Source organism: Colias croceus, chromosome 1, assembly GCF_905220415.1.
Source record: "Colias croceus chromosome 1, ilColCroc2.1".
NCBI classification, from domain to species: Eukaryota; Metazoa; Arthropoda; class Insecta; order Lepidoptera; family Pieridae; genus Colias; species Colias croceus.
The window spans coordinates 11,046,366-11,064,894 of NC_059537.1; the positions used below are offsets into that span (position 1 = coordinate 11,046,366).

At 36.5% G+C, this 18,529-nt stretch overlaps 1 protein-coding gene across 2 annotated transcripts; it reads right to left on the bottom strand.

Annotated features, from left to right (window-relative positions):
* Positions 1 to 1,240: 1,240 nt before the first annotated feature.
* LOC123691588 (prolyl endopeptidase) lies at positions 1,241 to 16,057 on the bottom strand. Of its 2 annotated transcripts, XR_006751425.1 has the most exons (17): positions 15,899 to 16,057; positions 12,855 to 12,953; positions 10,304 to 10,527; positions 9,818 to 10,005; positions 8,627 to 8,709; positions 7,823 to 7,965; positions 6,636 to 6,795; positions 6,086 to 6,205; positions 5,893 to 5,973; positions 5,455 to 5,640; positions 5,239 to 5,352; positions 4,841 to 4,989; positions 4,288 to 4,500; positions 4,007 to 4,146; positions 3,278 to 3,360; positions 2,470 to 3,137; positions 1,241 to 1,480 (listed from the first exon to the last, which is right to left on the bottom strand). XR_006751425.1 is itself a non-coding variant. In XM_045636045.1 (16 exons), exons 1-16 carry the CDS (start codon positions 16,049 to 16,051, stop codon positions 1,415 to 1,417), a joined length of 2,310 nt encoding a protein of 769 aa, XP_045492001.1. In that variant the 5' UTR covers positions 16,052 to 16,057; the 3' UTR covers positions 1,241 to 1,414. The 2 variants fall into 2 exon arrangements, 1 of the variants encoding a protein (XP_045492001.1); XM_045636045.1 differs by lacking the exon at positions 2,470 to 3,137 and having other exon boundaries at positions 3,170 to 3,360.
* Positions 16,058 to 18,529: the final 2,472 nt, after the last annotated feature.

Genomic DNA, 18,529 nt, shown 5'->3' on the forward strand with positions numbered 1-18,529 from the left:
CCACTAGATGGTAATTTAGATGTGTTCTGTTAAGCTTATCAGTGGCATTATCAGCAAGCAGGGAAAGCAAGATAATAAATATAAAAGGGGAATAAAACGAGCTACTAAAAATACTGAGCGACTGATGATGAGATACTGTTTTGTTTTGAGAACTTGAACGGAATGAATTTGAGTAAGCGACAAATAAACTATATAATATATGAATAAATTAGTGTTTGTTTGTTGCTGTTTTTTTTTATTTTTCATCGCTCGCAATCTGTCGCTCACTGGGTCACATACTACTATAACCCCAATTAAATTATTTTTGTCACCTAAAATTTTAATTTACAGTCGTATACTACTCAATATAAAAACTCATGCTGAGGCCGGTTATAATATACATTTGGAGATGTATTAACATCCTTTGCCCCATAATTATCAGCCATTCAGTTTTGTTCACATACATTTGATAAAATAAATAAAAGTATTTCTTTTAAACTAGTTTTTCATCTTGGATTGGAGGTACCTAAGTGCCAAGTGATTAAATTCACTTGTGTTACATTATTTTGTAACCAATGCATGGAAAAAGTATTAAACTCGATAGTGAGAACTGATACAAGAACTTTTTTTTTTTTTTTTTTTTTTTTATGTATTCAGATTTTTAAGCAATAAGCTATGACTATCTAACGACTAGGCTTTTTCTAGAAGTTGGGAACCACTCTAGGTATATAATCACTCTAGGTATCTATTAAAAAAAAACATAAAAATCGCGTAGTTTTAAAGATTTAAGTATACATAGGGACATGGACAGAGAAAGCGACTGTGCCGTCAGCACATTACAGCTTACTTATTAGGGCATGCATCATATAACATTAATATGTATTGTATCACTAATAATTGTAAGCTGTAATGTGCTGACGGCACAGCGACTTAGTTTTTATATTGTGTTGTACCTAACGATGCACATTTGAATTTGAATAAACAAAACCGAGATGGCGCTTTCTTGACCACTCGATCGAAGCAACAGTCTTATATAACTTTATTACAGAAATGATAAAAAGTTTAAGGATTGGTTCAATTAATACCGAGTAAAATCATGTGTTAAGAAAATTTTTATAAATACTTTTTCACACTTCTATATTATGTACTGTATGTACATAAGTTCATATTGTTCTTTTCGTATTGTTCTTATAAAATTACTTGTCTATTATCACTAGTAAAAAGTTTTGTATAAAGAGGAGGTTTGAAATAAAATAGCATATAATAAAAACAAAGTTTATTTAATAAAAAAATAGCAATGCGTAACAAATATCACCAGTCTCATCAATCAAGACCCGAGGTAATCAACAGATGTGTTTGTGTTCACTTTATTTACATAATACTATTGCATCTCGTGGTACTCTTAATACTTTGTTTTCAAATATGGCAGTGTCTCTCACTTCTCGAACTTGAGGCCGAGCGCCTGTGTCATGAAGCACAGGATATCCGTGTGTTCTTCAATCTGAAAAAACAAAAAATGTTATTTTGATTCTAAGATTTTTAATTTGTACGAAAAATTTTGAAATAATTTCTTCCTACTGATAACGAGTGACAACATTATTAACGAATCATTAGTTAGCATTAGAGACGTGTAAAAACGTCGTTTGTTTCGCAGCAGTATTAGAGGCGTTGCGTATAGCGTATCGGGGAAGTTTTGTCTTGCGTATAGCGTAGTTAACTTGCAGTCTGCAGCGTTCAGTTTCTTTTTTTTATTGCACAATAGGGGAGCGCTTGGCCACAGTAAGCTGAGATGTGGCCTAAGATGGAGCGCGCTTCCCTAGAATGTTGTATGTATAATTATTATTTATTATCATATAATTATAATTATCGTATTTATTTATTTCATTATTTTTATTTTGTACATTTTATCAATGTGTTAGTATTGCGTTATTTTTGCCCACCCACATCATATTGTTATATTTCCTCTGATTGTTGGGTTGCCTGGTAGAGATCGCTACCTAGCGATAAAGCCGTTCTTTGCTGTTTCTGTAGTCTTGTCTTTGTTATATGTCCCGTCCGACTAGGGCCCTTCCGGCCTCCTCCACTCGAGCGACAGCCCAAGCCGAGGTTCGAGATCCCCGTCAAGGGGGGACGCCCTAGCGCATGTCGCTACCAGGGTGAACCTTCAGTTCACCCCCGCGTCCGCGTTCAAATGTAGAAGCCCTTCTGGCTAACATTGAGAAACACCACACAAAAAAAAAAGACGTGTGGCACTCGGGGACCGCCGCGGTAAAGCTATTGTATAGCATGCCTTCAAGCCACACCTCCGAGCCCGTCGGAGTGGGGAGCGTGAGGTTTTTTCGTTACGGAATTTTTCGATTCGGTCTCCGCGCTCAAGGCCCGCGATAGAAGCTATGCAATAGCTTAAAAAATTGTCATATGTATCTATGTATTTTCAATGCAATATTTTAATTTAATTTCATTAGAATGTTTACAGTGCGGTACACTCACGATCTTGGCGGTGGGCTTGCCGCCGCCGTGGCCCGCCTTGGTGTCGACGCGCGCGAGCAGCGGGCGGCGCTGCGGCGCGGCGCGGGCCGCGTGCTGCAGCGCCGCGATGTACTTCAGTGTTTACAGTGCGGTACACTCACGATCTTGGCGGTGGGCTTGCCGCCGCCGTGGCCCGCCTTGGTGTCGACGCGCGCGAGCAGCGGGCGGCGCTGCGGCGCGGCGCGGGCCGCGTGCTGCAGCGCCGCGATGTACTTCAGTGTTTACAGTGCGGTACACTCACGATCTTGGCGGTGGGCTTGCCGCCGCCGTGGCCCGCCTTGGTGTCGACGCGCGCGAGCAGCGGGCGGCGCTGCGGCGCGGCGCGGGCCGCGTGCTGCAGCGCCGCGATGTACTTCAGTGTTTACAGTGCGGTACACTCACGATCTTGGCGGTGGGCTTGCCGCCGCCGTGGCCCGCCTTGGTGTCGACGCGCGCGAGCAGCGGGCGGCGCTGCGGCGCGGCGCGGGCCGCGTGCTGCAGCGCCGCGATGTACTTCAGTGTTTACAGTGCGGTACACTCACGATCTTGGCGGTGGGCTTGCCGCCGCCGTGGCCCGCCTTGGTGTCGACGCGCGCGAGCAGCGGGCGGCGCTGCGGCGCGGCGCGGGCCGCGTGCTGCAGCGCCGCGATGTACTTCAGTGTTTACAGTGCGGTACACTCACGATCTTGGCGGTGGGCTTGCCGCCGCCGTGGCCCGCCTTGGTGTCGACGCGCGCGAGCAGCGGGCGGCGCTGCGGCGCGGCGCGGGCCGCGTGCTGCAGCGCCGCGATGTACTTCAGCGAGTGCAGCGGCACCACGCGGTCGTCGTGGTCCGCCGTCAGCACCAGCGTCGCGGGGTACTCCGCGCGGCTCACTGCAACGCGTACATACATGTAGGATCGGGGCTGAATGAAAAACACTTTTTAAGCTCTTGCATAGCTATCGCGGGCCTTGAGCGCGGGGACCGAATCGAGAAATTCCGTAACGAAAAAACCGACACGGCGCAGAACACTCCGGCGGGCGGAGGTGTGGCTTGAAGGCATAGCATGCAATAGCTTTACCGCGGCAGTCCCCGAGTGCCACACGTCGTTTTTTTATTTATTTATTTATTTAGGACAACTTACAAAACAGCCACCATTACATAATTACATATATAAAAATATATAAATAGATATGTTTTAGTTACAAGTTGCCACGGCTTTTGAACTTTTTGAGATTTATTTTAAGACCACAATCTTAATTTTTAGATAACTTATAACAGAGAAACAACCGTCTTCACCCACGATCCCAATAAAAGAGAAAGATTTCATTCGCTCTCTGCACTTATAGTCTATCGTTCTTCTATTCTCATCATCGTTCGGAAATTAATCTTACACACGTTCAGAAACAATTAATCATTCATCTTATCTTACCATCCCACATACATATACATATAGACAGATGTCGCGATTTCTATTTGTATAATAAACAATTTTAACAAAATTTAGATTATAAATCTTGTGGGAAGAATTGCGACATACCATTGTCCGGTGGCTGAATATTGTGCAGCGGTGAATACTTGAGCAAATTCTCAAAGTGCGTCTTGTTATCTGAACTACCGTAGTCTGATACCCACGCGTGGCCGATTGTGAACTTCTGGAACCGCAACATGTCGAGAACACTGTAAATGAAATTAAAATCTGATTATTTTCGTGCTACAAGTGTATGGAAATGATTGACTATGTTTACTAGAGTTGCCCGTGGTGAGCGCGGGCGGGTGTAGTGTGTGGGGGTGGGGGTGGGGGGTGGGGGGGGCACTCACCCGACCTGCACGACCGCGGCGCCGTAGAGGTCGGGCCGCTGGTTGATGCAGGCGGCCACGAGCAGGCCGCCGTTGGAGCCGCCCTGCGCCGTGGTGAGCGCGGGCCGGCTGTAGCCGCGCCGGTGCAGCTCCTCGGCCGCCGCCTGGAAGTCGTCGAACACGTTCTGCTTGTTCAGCAGCCGCCCCGCGTTGTGCCAGCGCTCGCCGTACTCTCTGGATACGACAAACGACAAAGTTTATCGCTGCTCAAAACATGTAGTGGTTCACGCAGTTATGCGTGCTCACTCAGTCGATGAGACGTGGGTAGGAGGCGAGGGGGTGTATGACGGGTGACAAGGCAGGCAACGGGTTTTTTTTGCAACATAAAACTTAATAAATCTACTTGGCCTATCTTTTAGCTAAATATCTGTCAATTTAGTCTCCAATTAAATTTTATCAAACTCGAAGGACCAAAAAATGCTTCCACCACGTCCACGTCTATTAAATAGCCAAAATGTAAAATTCCGATACTTTAAGCTAAATAAGTTAAAATCCAAGTAACACTGGCACTAACCCGCCGCCCCGTATGTTCGGTATGGCCAGCACGCCGCCCATGTGCTGCATGAACACGAGCCGCGTGACACTGAAGCTCGGCTGCACGTTGATGTTGAACCCGCCGTAGCCGTACACTAGCGCTGGGTTGTTGCCGTCTAGCGCGATACCCTGCATGCATTAATACATTAATTATAATATTGAAAACTCTATTTTATAGAGACTAATTGTTAAGTTGATTATTATAACAGCAACAAATGCAGACCTAAAGGAAAAAGCTGGAACTACCTGGGTCAAAAAACACCTAAATACGAAATCATCAAATATTTAACATTTTAAAATGGTGTCATTTCAGAAAAGTCGTTTATTCTTATTATTTATTTTAAAATAGAACTATAAAACTGCCAAATAATATCTTACCTTTTTGTGCACTATGAACATAGGAACTTTGGTGCCATCTTTGCTTGAGTAGAAAATTTGTTTAGCCTCATATTGTGTTGGGTCAAAGCCCTTTACTGTTACTTCTCTAAACACCTGAAAACATAAGTGATAAACATAGATTAATCAGGATACAATAATCAGAAAAATCTAAATGTATTTTTGTTTGATAATTTTTATTTTCGACCAAAATCTTACTGTTGGAGTGTACGGTTTCTTCTTAAAGTCAACATGGTAGATGATGCCGGGCGTCAGGAAAGACATAAAGTGGTAAAAGATCTCGCTCTGCTCCTTCTTGCCCGAGAACGACACTATGGAACCCACGTCCAGGCCGAATTCTTGTATCAGCTCTCCGTTCGCCATACTGTGCAGTTGGAGTACACTCTGGAAAATATGAAATATATTATTAATATTATATTGTAAGTGTAATAAATTAAGGCTTCAACCAAAACATTGTTTCATTTTAGACGTGCCAACATTAGACTATCATAATATATACAATTAAAATAATAGAAAATGAAGAGAATGGGACAATAATTATAGGCAACTTATTTCTGTACTCTAACAATAGTTTAAAAAACGGTATACTGCTCGCTTATATTTTGTACATAATAAAAATATATCTGATATATATACCTTAACATCACGAACATAATGTAAGACTAGTTTGTCGTGATCCACAGCAGATGCCCAATCCAGTACGTCAGTAGGGTGTTCCTGAAAACCAAACAGAACATTTAGTCTTAATTTTTCTATAGAAATACTATTACAAATGTATCAAGTTGAATAAAATGGTCCTATTAATTTAATATTAGATATTAAAACTCACAGGGATAAGCGTCTCCCAATTTTCCTCGGCAGGATTGTTCAAATCGATCTTGATTAATCTATAATTAGGCGCGTTCTTGTTCGTGCGGAATATGCACACGGAGCCTTCGTTTGTGATGTACTGTAAACAAAAAGCACAACATTTTAGTTATATCCTAAATATTTTTTTTTTTATAAATGTAATTAAAGATCTTCTGGAATTATTTTTATTCAAGTTTAATCATAAACTATATTCTGTCTGGTCCTTCGAGGCATATAAGCTCAGGGTGGTATTTTTAACTACTTCATCTTTCATAAAATAATTTTGATGAATTGTTTATTTTTATAAATTATAAGTAGTCTTAAAAAACGATACAATAAGCACATCAACTATTATAGATGCGAAGTTAGTGCAAAAAACACGTCATCATCCTGCTTTAATTACAGTGTGAAGAATTAGCAAAACTTACTCCGATTTTTGCAGGATAAATCGTAATACGCTGGTTAAAATGTGTGCAAAATTTGCTAACAACATTTAAATATTTAGCGCGAAAAATGTTAATATGCCGTACCTCATAGTCGGCCTCGAATTTGTGCACAATCTGCGTAAGGGGTAGCTTGTCGTTGATCTCCGGGTGCTTGGCGAGGTCCGCGAAGTACAGCAGGTTGTCGCGGCAGTCGCGCACCGGCGACACCAGCAGGTAGCGCCCGCAGTCGCTCACTTCCGCGCCACTGACAACGCGTAATAATATTCTTAAAGATTTTTAAATTCAACCTATAAAGGTTTTATTCCTTACAAAATGACTTTATATTATGTCTACTTTCAACAATAAAATAATAATCGACTCAAAATAATTATTAACACAACTAAGCACAACCAAAACGGCCGTTACGTCCGAGAGCCTAACGGAAAGTGTGTCAAATCCGCTGTTCTGCTCATTTTTATAAACACCCACTGTTGCCAGTTGGGAATTAATTTATAACAATATAAATATTTACTTCTTTAGGCGCACACACATGGGCTCGATGCTCACGCTATTTTTTTCCCCAGCCAAGAGTTTTTAGGCGCTCGTGACAGCTATTTAGTATCACGTCATACAACAATACCCCCGGAATATAACTAAAAGTCTGCCCAAATCTGAGGTAAATAGACTCTTGGTTGGGACGGTTATGGTTATTAACTTAACCCTTACTTTGTAAAGGGTGAGTGGATCGGCGACTGAATTTTATAATGTTGAACTTATTGTAGTTTTGTTGAATGGTTATTTCTACTTCACAATAAAATTTAATTAATCTCTGATATATACAAAACTACTTTACGAAAATACAATAACGTGATCTGAATTGCAACAATTATTTTCATTAAGAATTTTCAACTATAGAAGAAAATTAAATTTACAACGAATTTCCACAGTTAAATAGTCTAATTTAAGGCTCAAATGTATTTTAAAATATACTTTATACAGCTGAACATTGTTATCTACTAGAAACTTTTGTACATTAATATGAAACTAAAATTAAGAATGCATATTCTCTGAGTACAATTTCTACACTAACAGTATTAACAAAGTGACACTAACGCACGATTATCTCCAGTCCATATTCGCGTATGAATTTCACTGTTGATCGAAAATTAATTCATGAGCTAAAGAAATAATTGACTTTGGCAGCGCACACCTAGTATGTGACATTGTGACCAGTTTATGTGATGTTTATATGTTGACGACAATAAATTCTTTCTTTCGTAATACAAACTCACATCCTCCATAGTGGCTCCTCAGGGAATTCCACGACGATGACATCTTGATCTTGAGGCGTGTTGAGACGGTGGTAACAGAGTTTTTGATCACGATTCACTTCCGTCTCTGAACCGTCAGTTTTGCCCGTTTGTTCTGGGTAACGCTGAAATCAAGATAAAGAGTATTTTTGTATGTGGCGATGTGACGTATGATAAATCGACAAATTAAACGTGTACCTATATCATAAACATTGGATGCTTGTAAAAGAGTTTAATACCAAGTACCTAATAAACATTTCACGATAAAAACGTTTAGAATAGAAGGCATGGATTCGGTTTAAATCAACAACAGAACATATATTTTCATATTGTTTTGTATTATTTGGACAAGTTATTTGTAATAAATAATTGAGTTGTCCATTCTGCTTAGTACAAGACAATAAAAATAACTATTTACAACAAACAAACGAACAATTTATTTAGTCCTTTATGCTCACAAATGGTCATAACTATAGTAAAATATTTATTAAATAATAAATTGTACTTTAATGTGTTACACCTTCAAATGTTCAATAATTATGATTTATTGAAAGGTAAAATAGATTGATGAAGGTCCCACTTATTTCATATTTTCTAATATCTTTCAAACATATTCTAAAGACATAGTTTCATACTAACTCATTTAGAACGTAATAATATGTAGTCTACAGTGATAAAAGGATATTAGCAGTATTATTTGTGAAGTGATAATTGCATAAATAAAAACATCGTATGAAACAGATTTCATAGAAAAATGGAAAAATTTATACTGTAAAAAATACTTACTGAATAAAACAATCCTTTGTTGTCTTTGGTCCACGACATAGATGCGAATTTGACTTTCTTTAATACTTCTGGATAATCTTCACCTGCAAATAAAATGTTTATTTTAGGCAAATCGGCAATTGTAAATATTTTTTTTATTCAGATTATGAGGAATTTATTTTATTATTATTAAAATTATGTGCGAGAAGATACAAAATAAGTTCACAATTTGTCCATAAGATGTTGTCTATGAATAAGCTAGATCGAATTTTTACCAATTTTGAGGCTGTTTAAACAAAAAAAAAATATATATATAAGTGTACAACGAGCCCTAACATTATATTTTTAACCTCCACTAAACATTAGTTAGTATTCCCGCAACGCCACACGCATCATGTACATTTCCTCAAAGGAAATCCTTCGATTGTGTGTAAATAAACAACAGATCGACCGATAGGGAAACTCTACGACTAAAATACTGACCTCATGATATAAGATCGGACCTTGTATAAAGAGGACCTAATAATAACCCGCTACAAATGACTTGTGTTCGACGCAAATAGATAACAGCGTAAAACATTTGTGATAATTTATTGACAGTTTAATGTTTACTATTTTTCGTATGGACGATTATTTAAATCTGTTTTCTTATTTAAATAAATTCAAATGTATTCACGATTGTCTCGGGAGCCACATTAATGGCACGCGCAAAGAATAAAAACAAATAAATCAATTCATTGAATTATTGTTAGTGCTATGACACCGCTCGGTGTTTTGATTACTGATAACGAGCACGTAATAAAATTATTTGTTTCTATGGAAAGCTTCCTGGTAGTAGTACCTATACACATTGATAAAAAAACTAGTACTAAACTAGTACTAAAAACTAGTGTTCACACGTGAGAAGTGAAACTTCTTTATGACCTTATTTTTCAAAAAAATAAAACTTTACAGAAATACCTACGTCGAATCACGCGTGGAAGGGATAAGAAAAAGATGGCGCGTAACAGAAAAATGTAACGCGTAACGAAAAAATGTTACACTAAATTTTTAATTTTTTTTCCAACCCCGATAAAGAAGTTTCACTTCAAAATAGTGCCAAAGAAGATTTTTCAAATTTTATTTTAAAGAAAAACATCTTGTTGGGGTCGAGGAACACACGAGACTCGATCAAGCCTGTTTATTACTAACAGGACTTTTTTAAATCCTTACCAGTGGCCACATCCTTCATGTGTATGGTGATCCAATCCGAGCCGCTGGCAGATAGCCCGTACGCGAACGTATTGCCATCCTCCGTGAAACGGCTCCCGGAGAGCGCCACCGTACCGTCTTCAGATAACTTGTTTGGGTCCAGGAACACGCGCGGTTCCCCGTCCAGACTGTCTTGCACGTAGAGGACGCTGAAAACCACATTGTTAGGGGTTATTTGAAGGGTTAAACATTAATATTACGTTCAAACCTTGAAAAATTACTTATTTTATGAAAGGTAACCTGTGGTAAAATTGTTGCAGAGTCGAGAAATAATTATTGATAAAAATTATATGTTTCATGTGTAAAGAAGTTTAGTGCTTCCGATCTTGAGTCAACAGAATAAAATCGGAAGAAAAAAACGAAAATAATATTTCATTTTTCGATTCAGCCACCTGAAATTTCGCCCTAAAACACACTCAATAAAGGGAAAATTTCATGCGTACTTACTTTTGATTTTGTAGACCGCTGTTTTTGAAGAAGAAGTATCTGTCCCCTCTTCTGAAGGGGCAGGAATACTTTGGATAGTTCCATAGTTCTGTCAGCCGCTCGTTTATGTCCTTCTTCACTGGGCACGAGTCCAGGAACGGCCGCGTTATTTTGTTCTCGGCTTCTATGAAAGCCTTTGTTTCCTCCGAGTCTGGATCTTCGAGCCATCGGTAGGGGTCTACTATCTGAGCAAATATCATAGTATTAAACTTATGTGAAAGATATATAACAAAAAGTTAAGTTTTTCCTGTTTTCTCGAGAATTTTCCTTTCCACGGATTCGTATCATGAGAAAAAAAACTCGAATAAGACAAGGTATATTCAATAAGTCTCAAATGAAATTGAAGAAAAATTTTCTCAATCAAAACAACCTTTCACAGGTGAAACAAGAAACTTCCAGAAATGTTTTGCAAACAGCATTAAATTTAATTCACAACGCTTTTCCAATACAATGAGCGCCAAAAGCGTACATACGCAAACGAAGACGTAATTCATACAATATTTCTTATATCATGGAATTAATTCGCTAGTTCTCAAAATATTCGTTTAGTTAATTGTTATGAGGTTGTTGATTTATATAAACCAGTCTTTCTTTTAAATTATAATTTCGCTGGCAAACTTTTTGTCGACAAAAAATAAACAAGTTATGAACTATGATTTTTAGAGGTCAATGAAATCATTCGTTTTAATGCGTTGTATAATTTCCTTTTTTTAAATTTTTTGATGTCTTCGTACTTTGTTGAAAACACCATTATAATAGTACCTATATGATATCTTTCGTCGGTGGTAAAATGACTTTTAATATTTGTATGTATCGTATGTTAGTATTTTCTTCTATTTTTGCATAATAGGTACCGATATCATTTTCAAGAACCCTTATCAGCAACCACGTTGGCCTAGTAGTTTCTGAGTTAGAGTATCCTTCCATAATCCAAATCCTAATAATCATGTTGTATTTTAACAATTGAATAAAGGATTGAGACTTGAGAGTTAGAAGATGTTTTTGATGTTGAATGGTGAAAATTAGTACCTATTTATAACGATTTTTCCTAGGGTTGTATAAACGTACTTATATAAACGCGGCTACGTATCTAGTTTATTATGTAGGTATACGTTAAACGACATTTCAACGAAGCCTGACCGATCGATCTTGACCACATTTTCATAATAGAGAGGTTTAGGTACAAGGTAATATATAGAACGTGGTTGGAGAAACTAGTAATTATATTCGAAACTAGCTTCCGCCCGCGACTCCGTCCGCGCGGATGTCGGTCTTCGCGTGGATGGTTTATTTCTCCATTTTGAGTAGGTACCTCTGACAATACAATCTTATAAATATCTATTGGACCCAATTCCCAAATACGGCTAGGCCTATAATAATATGCAACGTGTGTTCGCGGTTCTACAGAACGTCTATGGACGTCTATGGATAAAACTGAAAAATTAAGATTAATTTTTTTCTACGTATTTTTCCAGGATAAAAAGTATCCTATTTTACGCCCAGGATAATAAGGTATAATTGTACCAAGTTTCATCGAAATCGAACCGCTAGTTTTCACGTGATGCCTTCACATACAGACAGACAGACAGACAGACAGACAGACAGACAGACAGACAGACAAAAATTTTTTTTATCACATATTTGGGTTTGGTATCGATCCAGTAACACCCCCTGCTATTTATTTTTCCAATATTTTCAATGTACAGAATTGACCCTTCTACAGATTTATTATATGTATAGATATTCTATTACTAGTAACAATAGTAGATTAGGTATATTATCTGCAATGAAAATATTGGATAGTACCGTAGTAGGTAGGTACTGTATTCTTTACTTTATTCTATTCTAGTACTCTGTTTATTATTATAGTGGTTAATTTTCTATATTATCGCGATGTAAGTTAGCACTTAACCTACAGTGCCCTTTCCAAAATTACGGAAAGTGATTATTATACTTATTAAACGATAAAAACTCGTGTACCTATATACTCGTACCTATTCTATTTCCCACTGTTTTGTTATTTGTTAAAAATAAATATGGCCCTAAATATGTAGAGCTCAATCTAAAAGCTTTATATGAGATAATATTATTAAAGATAATTCGGTAAATCTACTTTACTGTTTTTATTTAAACTATACGATAGCAATTGATACCAAATGCATTTACAGCATAAAGTAAACAACAGGTAAAAAATACAGAGCAAACAAGAGTGTAATCAAGCAATTAAAAATACGAAACGGAATTGTTTGCCGATAATCAATATTGTTTTTTTGTTCACATCACGTTCAATCACTACACTACTCGGTACCAGTTTAATAAAAATATTGTTGCTTTCGTGATTACGAATTAAAAAAAAACACGACCTCTGAAAAGCGATCAAACGACCTAATGAACCATTGATTTAATAATTGTCTCATTAGTAGAACAGTAATTGATAAAGTACATGTTTAATGTACTAGATCATATTAATGATACACGTTAAACGTGGAGCGAGATAAATTGTAAAACCAACCTTAGTTCCATGATAGTCGTCGACCACGGTCTCATCGCGTCGCACCTCCGGGTAGGCAAAGCTCATGTTCCACGGCGTCGAGGACGATGCGCGAGCGCACTGCAAACACACGGACACTGACACCAGGAGAACATAACTGGACGATCTCATCGTACACACCACACTGACAGTGGCCACCGACTGGCCGGCACGAGCTCCGAACTGAACTTATATTCTAAGCAAAACAATGCTCGAAGAAGCTCTCGTGGGAAAACGTGCTTTTTTTGGCATTCCACGTCTTTTAACTGTCATAATAAAAGCGCGTTATAAATAATAGCGGCCAGTGCTAGTTGCCGATCATTTTATCTACTACTATAACAAGTTCTTTATTAAAATTATTATAGAAAATTGGAATCGATTAAATTTATGACTAACAACTACGATTTCGCTATGCCCAATTAAATAGATGCGACATCACCGAGTTATCACTTGACTTTGATAATGCTATTGGTCTACTTCCAGAAATACATATATGATATTTATTATGTATACGTCATCCATACTAATATACTAATAACATTATAAATGCGAAAGTAACTCTGTCTGTCTGTCTGTTACTCAATCACGCCTTAATTACTGAAGCAATTTGCATGAAATTTGGTATAGAGATATTTTGATACCCGAGAAAAGACATAGGCTACTTTTTACCCCGGGAAATAGGATAGGTTTTATCCCGGCAATCCCACGGGAACGGGAACTATGCGGGTTTTTCTTTGACTGCGCGGGCGAAGCTGCGGGTGGAAAGCTAGATCATTAAGTTATACTTTACACGGTATCTTTCAATTGGAATTACAAAATATTAGAAGCTAGCAAATATGTTTAATTGAATATACCTAATATGATAGTGTTAAAAAAATCACAAAATCAATGATTTTCTTTGACATGCACAACAATATTTTCAAAACTTTTCGTAAAGTTGTACCGTAAAAAGAGTGATCTAGTTATAAAGTATACGTGTGTTTCTAATCTTTATTAAATTAATTTGTTTTAAAAGTTGTATTTTTTTTTATTTGATTGTAATTGCTTGATTACTTGATGATAATCATTATGCAATGCGTACTCTGACCAGAAAATATTTGAATTTACATAAAGATGCAGATGTTGTGCAGCAATCCATTAAATAATAGGACCTTAAGTTTTTATCTTGAATGACTTCGTCTAGTAAATCGTAAGATAATTTTTTGATCCATTATATACCTGCAGAACTTTTAATTTATGTTTTCTTTACATTCTTATGTTGCACATGATCCGGTTTATTAGCAAGTAGAAGAAGTACTATAAATTAAATGCATCGATAAGAATGTAGTGAATTAATTACTAGCATTATTTGCGGTCAATTGTATATTACTTGTACGTCTTAATAAAAATAAACGCTTTTCTACTGATAGAAACGTTGGGTAGGTAAACCTCAATAATATACATAACAGTCCTTCGATATTTTGGCGTGAATGTTCAAAATTTGTAGGAGGAACTAAGCGCAGGGCTTGGAAAAAGGCAATTGTTGGGTGCAAATGCGGCATTCGTAATTTATTCGACGAGTTCGACTAAACACCCACGCGATTGGGCCGCCGCGGCGCGGCGCGGCCGCGCCCGCAACCAGCACTGTGACCATCATTTTTCTTTTTGTCATTGCGTACTCTTGAAGAACCGCCATACTAGTACAAATGACCCAATAATTTCGGTTATTATCTCCCGGCCTATAATAACATTTTATGAAGAAACAAGACAGTGATTCAAAAATAAAGACAACCATGGAAAAAATTAATCTTTTAAATTTTTAAAAGTTATTACTAAAATAATTCACAACTAGAACAATATGCAATATACATTTTTTGGAATTACATATGCATTATGCAACTTTTGATAAAAAAAGTTGAACTCCAAACTAAAATATAGCAATTGAATTTGGGTCATTGAGATAAAAGATGACTTGAGATAAAAATTAAAGAACTATTCAAATAAAAATTGATTCAGCGTTTAGGAGAGAACATTGCTATTTACTAATGTAAATAATATATGAGTATCTATTCTGATTATATTTATATAGTTAATCTAATGTTTGTCATTTATTTTACTTAGGATCTTTTACTGCAAACCTTTATGTTGTTGATATGTTTAGTTCAAACTTTGTTTTCCACTTTAGTTGTGGTTTATATATGATCCCAATTTCTATCTATACATATTTTATAAATAAATCTTCAATAATAATAAATATTAAATCAGCCAATATCCAAAGAAATATATGATAATCTACACTAATATTATAAAGAGGAAAACTTTGTTTGTTTGTTTGATTGTAATGAATAGGCTCATAAACTACTGGACCGATTTTAAAAATTATTTCACCATTCGAAAGCTACATTATCCACGAGTAATATAGGATAGGTGTTATCCCGGAACGGGATTCCACGGGAAGGGAGGGAATGAATTCAATGGGAGGAAATTCCACGGGAACGGGAACTACGCGAATTTTTCTTTGAAACCGCGGGCAGAGCCGCCGGCGGAAAGCTAGTGTCTATATATTAATGTAACATAACACATAACAGACACTTAAGAGCAGTGTACTATCATCCTCAGTGTATAGATAATAGATAGGTATTATATTATGTACTATGATATATTGCCTGATAAGAGAAGATCTATGAACATTTCTGTTAAATAAATTATTCTAATATAACTCATTGTTCTTAGACAATATTAAAGTAACATGGTTTACGAGATAATTTCAAAGTTTAGGAGTAATACAAAGACAAAGTCAACAAAAATTTGAATTTTGCGGTCAATAATTATGATATCTGTCAAATGACACCGAAAGTGCAGTCCTATTAGATCCTGCAGTAAATAATGTGTTAAAATATTATCGAAATCATACCACGTACACGTAATTATACGTGGCTGAAAAGTTTTAAGCGTATAATTGGATACCGCCTTTTTATAAATTTATTTTTAATTCCGTTATGCCAAACACCATATTTGAATAGCAATAATTAATATTAAATACTTACCAATATATTTCCTGTGAAAGAAGCTGCAATTGAATTATTCACGTTAATAAACAATTGACTTTGTTTTATTGTAAAAACTGTGAGATTTGCGGAAAATCTGCGATGATTGGCAAAAAACCGAAGCACCGACATGCAAGCTGACAGCTTTGACATTTCTAATAATGTTGCCATTGCCATATTATTGTGTCATTAGTACTAGGTGCCTTGCACAACTGCTAAACTTTACGAATGAAATGCGATTAAAGATTATCGCTCGATATCACTCAATATTATCTTCTAAGTTTTGTAAATGTATATAATATGTACAATATAATATATTTATAATAATCTATTATATATTATCGTATATTAAAACGGCAACGGTCGTTCACAAGTCCACCCTTTTACTCACAAAATTGACTTATACGAGTAAGAGCGTTTTCACATTGTCCGGTCCGATATCGGATATCGGAAGCCGATAGCCGATATCCGATATCGGACACAATTTGCCCTTTCACATTATCCGATAATATCGTCCCGATATCATGAGTGTTGCCAGAAACTGGAAAAGTAGATATATGGAGAATTAAAAAAAAACAGTGAATGCATTTATGTTACAAAAAATAAACTTTATTTTAAATAAAATAAATAGTAATAAATAAACTATGTTTTTCAAACCGGTTTAATCTGCTGACTGCGGAGTTTGGATTTGTACCCTCTGCAGAGTCAGAATCTAGTTTCAATATTCAATTTCATTGTGAGGCTTGTTTTTTTATATGCTGTTTTTCTTTTTTTAATAATAGAACATGTTGTGTGGTCGTAGTGAATTTTAGAACTTTTTTATATTAAATCATGTACGACTGTTATGTTCTTATACAAATAAAATAAAATAAAATTCAACTCAGTATTAAAGCGACGAAACTGGCAAATATAGGGGGTCCCAAAAAGTAGTGATGAACGGAAGCTGGGAGGTAGAGGACCTAAAGGGCTATCCGAATCACTCCTATGTATGTCATGCGATTTTTCGTATTTTCGGAGTTATGACGTTTTTTTCAATTTTTCACCTATCGCCGAGCACGATGATATTTTCACTCATGGTGACGTCAATTATTGCGCTAGATGCTTGATTTTTTTTATGTGCTAAGCTGAAAGATAAGCCAATTCAGTATGGTAACATTTACTGTCGTCAGACCTTTGAATGGAATAAAAAAAAGAATTAAATGCCAAGAAAGATAAAATTACCCAGTATGTTCACCACTTCAAGGGCCCGTAAAAAAATAAAATCACATAAAAAAAGTTTTCCGTTTTGCTTTTAAAAACTTGCTCTATCTATCAGGTAACTACCCTGAAAATTTCAATTTAATATTCAGAAGGCTTCAATCGAAAAATTGAAATCTAAATGTGGTATTAGATTAGAGAGAGTAGGATTTTATTTTTTTATGGGCCCTTGAAGTTGTGAACATACTGGGTAATTTTATCTTTCTTGGCATTTAATTCTTTTTTTTATTCCATTCGAAGATCTAACGATAGAAAATGTTACCATACTGAATTGGCTTATCTTTCAGCTTAGCACACAAAAAAAATTAAGCATCTAGCGCAATAATTGACGTCACCATGAGTGAAAATATCATCGTACTCGGTGATAGGTGGAAAATTGAAAAAAACGTCATAACTCCGAAAATACGAAAAATCGCATAACATACATGGGGGTGATTCGGATAGCCCTCTAGGTCCTCTACCTCCCAGCTTCCGTTCATCACTACTTTTTGGGACACCCTGTATAAATTCAAATTACATTTACAAATGTAGGTGCTGTTATCTACCACAGAACAGTAAATTATCTACGTAGTACCACAGACTAATAATAATATAGCCATACGAGCCATGACAACCAAAATAGTAAACAAGCCAAACAAGCTCAAAAGTCGCCGCGCGTTCTTGACAAAATGTAAGGTCGCCGCATTCTAATTCTGAAATTTTAGAGAAAACTAAACAAACTTGCCGTATTGTAAATTTTCTTTTCAATAAAAAGGGTTTTATTTAAAAAAATTCAACTGATAGATCGTAGTTGTACATACAGTAAAAATAACTACAAAAAAGAAACCGACTTCAAAAACAGCTGGAAAAGTAAAATAGAAAAAAGATTTGATATTATTAATTACTTAATATTATTTAGATGTGCTATTTATTATACAGGTTTGATATCGGCGCTAAAACAAAGCACTAAATCTGTGACTCAATGACAACAATACAATAAACAGCTTACAGCACAACAGTAGTCCAAGTAGGAGGAGGAGCGAGGCAGAATGAGTAAATAAAGATAAAAGACACTTATATTTCGAAGATACGGTTGAATTTAAGAACGCAATATATTTTTGTTTACTTCAGTTCAGCCAATTGCCGTATATTATAGGACGGTATTAAAATAGCTCCCGTAAAAATAGTATTTTTAATGCCTTTAAATACTTAAATGAATGTTTTCTTAATAAAAAGGTTTAAAGTAAATGAAAGGATTTTTTTTTACATTTAGCGCCTAGAAATGACTGAAAATACACAAACTAGTGCTTTTTTTGCTGTTGGTATACTACCTTTTCGAAAATTGAGTTGGTAACACTGAACATTATCGTCCGATAGTTCACGGGAATATCGGTG

Bases quoted from the DNA above. Each gene is read 5' to 3' on its own strand.
- LOC123691588 (XM_045636045.1), bottom strand. From the start codon at position 16,051: ATGTCAAAGCTGTCAGCTTGCATGTCGGTGCTTCGGTTTTTTGCCAAT. The intron at 10,528-12,854 runs GTTGGTTTTACA...ATATTTGCTCAG, and splicing joins ACGACTATCATGGAACTAAG to ATAGTAGACCCCTACCGATG. The intron at 8,710-9,817 runs GTAAGGATTTAA...TTTTATTTGCAG, and splicing joins CATGAAGGATGTGGCCACTG to GTGAAGATTATCCAGAAGTA.